This window comes from Poromitra crassiceps (assembly GCF_964638095.1).
Source record: "Poromitra crassiceps genome assembly, chromosome: 29".
Lineage (NCBI taxonomy): Eukaryota > Metazoa > Chordata > Actinopteri > Beryciformes > Melamphaidae > Poromitra > Poromitra crassiceps.
The window spans coordinates 14,091,135-14,097,134 of record NC_139641.1 but is presented as its reverse complement, the minus strand read 5'-3'; the positions used below and the strand labels follow the sequence as shown (position 1 = coordinate 14,097,134).

Below are 6,000 nucleotides of genomic sequence, written 5' to 3'. Positions count from 1 at the left end.
GTAGTTCAATGTTATAGCGGTTGTGGAGAGAGAGAGCTGAGTCTGTGCCTGCCCATCCCCCCACACTCAGTAGAGGAGTGTTTCTGCTGCCGGAGTGAGAGACAGACAGAGAGGGGGTGGGTAGGAGAGAGGAGGCAGGCAGGCTAGGCAGGCAGGCAGGGGAGGGAATTATAGAGGGAATGTACATTGGTAGTCTCGTTTGCTGCAAGGCTTCCTAGTGCTCTGGAAAAACCTGTGTTTCCTTGCTTGCCTTCTTCCACTATACAGGATCTGGGTAGAAACAAAAAATAAACACACATTTAGGTGGCTTTTAATTAGGGCTTGTTATTTCATTTATAGGGGTTTTGGTTTGTTTCTCAATTTTTTTTTAATTTCCCCAGTGAGAACAATGCGTACTAATAAGCAGGGATCATAACTGTGTTATAACTGCAAGCCAGGTTTAATGAAGATATACAGCAAATACTTTCCACTATTACTTGTATTTCCACACTGCAGTGAGAAATACATCATGTTTAATCTGATGCACACACCACAGCATCTAAGCACACAAATAGCCTCACTAAGACATAATGAAAATGTATATTATATTTTATTGAATCATTCTTTCCCACAGTATAATCACTCACAAATTGTACCAGCAGTCAGTGCTATAATTCAGAATTTTTCCTATTACACACCGATTCATGGGGTGGTGTATTTAAACCCGTATGTATTTTCCATGTTAGTATGCTATAAGTATACAACATAAATGAGTTATGTGAACGTTAGACTCCTTCATGCTGCTGGAGAAAATATTCAACCAAGGGGGAAAGAAGACAATGTGTGAGAGAGAGGGGGGAAGAATCCACTCCGCTAACTCCGCTGATCCGATCTCCGTGTTTTGCAGCCGTCCGTGCGGCTCGGTAAAATGGCTGTATCTCTGCGAGCCTCGTGTTGGTTGGGCTCGCTCCCTGCCTCTGCCCGGGCTCAGTAACACAACTCCCACAACAATTTTCTGTCGCTTTTTTACGCATTGTATGGAGCCTCCGCATCATTTCTCTCACCCATTTACGGCAACGGAATCGGGGGAATGGCGGCCGGATTCGGTCCGGTGTGAGGGGCGGCAATGAATCGGCACAAGGATAAATGGTTCTAAACGATTATTTATATTCAATGCTAGCTTTTGATTGTGACTGACTTCGCCGAGAGAGGAGGGAGAGAGAGAGAGGTGGAGGGGGGTATCATGGCCGCTCAGGTCGCCAGCGCCGCCACTACTCTCAACACTAGCCCGCCTTCCGAACTCAAGAAGCCGGATCGAGACCCCAAGGAAGAGTCGGCGGCACCGGGGGAGAAGAAGCAGCCGGAGAAAAGCAGCAAGCCCGGGCTGGAGAGCGGCTCGCCGGGCCGGGGGGAGCCGCAGCAGGACGGGGCCGAAGGAGGTGGAAATGCAGGGGGAGGAGGGGAACCCGAGATGAAGAACGGGAACGGGAACCCGCCCAGGGCTAATAATAATAACAACCAGAATGACTCGGTGGTCGGACCGGAGGGAAACAACAACCACCCGGGTATGGTACACCACCACGGGCCCGCGTTCCCTCCACCCTCGTACGGATACAGTCAGCACTACGGTCGGGCCCCTTTTCATCAACATGGCGGACAACAAAGCCCTGGCATGGCAGCTGCTGCGGCGGGTCCGGTGATGGACCCGTATCAGCCCAACTCACACAACGACCATGGCTTCTCCAACCACCAGTTTAATAACAACTACAACCCGTTCCCGAACAGGACTCCCTATAATCCCGGTGTCCAAGGGTACGCCATGAGCTCCCCTCGCAGTACCCAGGCAGCGCCGACAGCTGGGGGACAGCCAGCTAAGCAGCAGCAGCAGCAGCAGCAACCAGCAGGAGGACCCACAGCAGCGATCATGGCTGGATCGTACAATAATCAGAGATATAGCATGGGCAACCCTCAGCCCACGTCCACCCCAACACTCAACAAGCTCCTAACGTCCCCCAGCTCCACACGGGGGTACCCGAACTACCCGGCTAGCGGCGACTATAGTAGCCAAGAAGGCGCTAGTAAGGGACCAGCAGACATGGGCAGTAGCGGTCAGTATGGAGGCAGCAATCCGGGTGGTTGGCAGCCACAACGAGGCCATCACCCGTCGCCTATGAGCCCGGGAAGTGCAGGGCAGCCGCTAGGTAGAAACCAGGTAAAAAGCACATTATTATAGGGGACATTGTGTGGGTTATGATATCATCTCTCCTCGTTAGCTAGTTCACAACGTAGCAGGCCAGCCATTGTCTGTTACTACTAGTTCTCGCAAAGACTCTAAAATGGCTGCCTCTCGTGTTTTTTTCCCCTGACACCAGACCGTTAAATAATTGCTATTTTAATGTGTTTGTAAAGGCGCACGGCGATACGAGAAGTGCCGCTCGAAGAAGATCGTAAGCTGGTAAAATTGATCTAAGAAGGACATTCAGGGGTAGACAACACAAGGCCCCGACTTTGAAAAGGGGCGAAAATACAGTGTAGGGCAATGGGCTCGTTTGCCCCTCTCCGATCGCTCTCGTCTGCACGTCGCACAACATGTTGAATTTATCTTATTCTTATTGTACGCGTGATTATAATAAGCAAATGTGTCAAAATCAACTTATATTTCTCGATTGAAGTCTGCTATACATTTCACGTTTGGTGTTGTTTTCCTGTCTTATCTTAGCTTTTAATTATGAAGGGGGGGAATGAATCAGCCTTTCATGGTTAGTAAAATAGCGGTGCCGTTTAAATGGCTTACATGTCCTAATAGGATATCCCCCAAATTATGTATAATATTGCACTTTTAACATAATATATTGATCTAATGATATTTCCCTGAGCTGAAACTGCTTGGCTCTCCATGCATGCTGCCTGTAAACAGTGGGCCACACCGGCCCATATGAGTGAGTGAGTGAGTGACTGCAGCCTGCTGCAGATTAGCTTTGCTCTGGGATTTGAATTGTGGAGGTAAAAAATCGTGCTGTCAAAGCCAGGAGATCGTTGGTCTTGGGTTGACATGCTAGCAGAGATCTGATTGGCTCCTCATCCGGCTGCTGCTCATGGCCATTTATAATTACATGTGATACAAGGCAACAGTTGCTGATAAGAACACGGCGTTAACTCATCACAGGGTCCCTCAGCGGTATTAACTGATTCAGCCCTGTTTCTGAAGTCTGCTACTACACCTCTCCCTGCAAAACACAGCATGCAGTAAAGGGAGAAACTGAGATATGGCTTTTCCTTTGGCAAGTTTTTCCCTATATGTAGTGTAGAATATAACTGATCCTCAATTGCCTGTTCACACATTGATGCAATATGGTTAAACATGGCCTTACTTGAACTGAATTAGTTCCAGTACATAGTTTGTAACCTTACAAGAATAAACTCCCGCACACTTGTCTCCACATGCAATCAAAAGTTTAATAAGAAAAATAACGTTTCGGTCGCGAGACCTTCATCAAGATTCTTCTAGTTTGTCACCTGAAATGTCCTAAAATTGCAGCATAATGGCAACAGTCTGCATCAGTGTATTATGACCATTGACCACTATGTAATATATGACGACACTATGGTGTATATTTGCAGCCACAAAATCAGAACGTGTTATGAGCACAGCGTTACAACAGTAATTACACTTCTATAACAATAGTTTATTACAAGGACTACGGTTATATTACTAGTATCTTCTCTTTGTATTCATGATTTACATAATTAGCCCTCTTGTCCTTGATGGTTCTTCATAGATAAACAAATTATGGATTGGTGTGTCCTATTGTCCGTTTCATGTTCTGACAGCTTGATTTGTATGGTGGGCTCTGCACAGTAACCCAAGGAGAGCTCTGTGTGTGTGTGTGTTGCTGCTGTGTCTGGCATGCCACAAGTTTCACTGTGACTGCAAAGAATTCCCCCTACCCTCCCCCCAAGCCAATCAGAAGGCAGTCCACCATCTCTCACCCACCAAGGGAGTTTCCTCTCTGTCTTATGCAGATTAGCCATGTGCTGTTTCTTATTTGTTTCATTTCATTACATCTGCGGAAATGTCACGCAAAGGCATTTTGCATACAGTTTGTAAGGGCCGTCGTTAACGCCAAGAAGCCTCTTCTCATGTGCCTGCACACGTGGGAATTAAATTGATGCTAGGCAAGAGGTTGATTTTTGTTTTTCAGGTCTTGTTTGTTGAAATGAGTTTACATTGTTTATACATACACACATACATACACACACACACACATACATACACACATACATACACACACACACACACACACACACACACATTCAATCAGGAAATTCCTGGCCAATTAGAGCTAAACTGGCTTGGTGGAGGTGATGGAATAATTGGGTCCTTATTTTAAGCCACTAGCCTAGTGCCCCAGGTTAGTTGAAGAAGTGACTGATATAGAGATAGAGCCCAGTTTTTATCTGAGGTCAAGGTATGTGTATAACCAACCATGTTATGGTTGGTGGATAGGTAAGGTCAAGGTATGTGTTTAACCATGTTATGGATGTTTGATGGGTAAGGTCAAGGTATGTTTATAACCATGTTATGGACGTTTGATAGGTAAGGTCAAGGTATGTTTATAACCATGTTATGGACATTTGATGGGTAAGGTCAAGGTATGTTTATAACCATGTTATGGTTGATAGGTAAGGTCAAGGTATGTGCTTAACCATGTTATGGATGTTTGATGGGTAAGGTCAAGGTATGTTTATAAACATGTTATGGTTGATAGGTACGGTCAAGGTATGTTTATAACCATGTTATGGTTGATAGGTAAGGTCAAGGTATGTGCTTAACCATGTTATGGATGTTTGATGGGTAAGGTCAAGGTATGTTTATAAACATGTTATGGACGTTTGATAGGTAAGGACAAGGTATGTGTATAACCATGTTATGGTTGTTTGATAGGTACGGTCAAGGTATGTGTATAACCATGTTATGGTTGATAGGTAAGGTCAAGGTATGTGTATAACCAACCATGTTATGGTTGATAGCTGAGGTCAAGGTATGTGTATAACCATGTTATGGACGTTTGATAGGTAAGGTAAAGGTAAGTGTATAACCAACCATGTTATGGTTGTTTGATAGGTAAGGTGAAGGTATGTGTATAACCATGTTATGGTTGTTTGATAGGTAAGGTGAAGGTATGTGTATAACCATTAGGGCTGTGGCGATTCACTTATCTCCCGATTCGATACTATCACGATTCTTGGGTGCCGATTCGATTTATATTGCGATTCTTAAGTATTGCGATTCTACGATTATTGCGATTCGATATTACGATTTATTGCGATTTTTGTTTATTTTTTTCTTTTATATTTTCAGTTTGTTTGCTTTTTTACACTAGATTAGAACATGGGAAAAGTTGAATCATACACTAGAGACTGTATATTATATATCATGAGTAGGGCTGGGCGATATAGTTAAAAACAGGGGCGGACTGGGATCATAATTCAGGCCGGGCATTAGATACCAAGCAGGCCAGGCCGATATGGGCCAACGCGCGTGAAATTTGGGCCGTTTGAAGCCAGATTTGGGCCGTTTGAAGTCCAATTTTACAATGAGATGCACCCACTTTAACCCTGAAGTGTAATTATTACTTCAGACTAACTAATAAAGTAATAAAACCACTAGTAAACCAGTAGGCGGCGCCTAGCCTGCTGTTCAGTGAGTGGCCTGACTGCAAGCACCAAATTTTTTTTTTTTTTTTTTAAATTTGCGATTATCGATTCTGGAATAAAAGATCGATCCAAAAAATCGTGACATTAAAAATCGCGATACTTAGGTGAATCGATTTTTTCCCCCACCCCTAATAACCATGTTATGGCTGTTTGATAGGTAAGGTCAAGGTATGTGTTTAACCATGTTATGGATGTTTGATGGGTAAGGTCAAGGTATGTTTATAACCATGTTATGGACGTTTGATAGGTAAGGTCAAGGTATGTGTATAACCATGTTATGGTTGTTTGATAGGTATGGTCAAG

At 44.5% G+C, this 6,000-nt stretch overlaps 1 protein-coding gene across 8 annotated transcripts in view; it reads left to right on the top strand.

Annotated features, from left to right (window-relative positions):
• Positions 1 to 1,145: 1,145 nt before the first annotated feature.
• LOC310800137 (AT-rich interactive domain-containing protein 1A-like) overlaps positions 1,146 to 6,000 on the top strand; it is a 53,386-nt gene continuing 48,531 nt past the window's right edge. For all 8 annotated transcript variants that reach the window (XM_083662718.1, XM_083662717.1, XM_083662715.1 and 5 more), the window contains exon 1: positions 1,146 to 2,191. In XM_083662718.1, the coding sequence (XP_083518844.1) occupies positions 1,223 to 2,191 (969 nt within the window). In that variant the 5' untranslated portion in view covers positions 1,146 to 1,222. The remainder of the gene's footprint in view (positions 2,192 to 6,000) is intronic.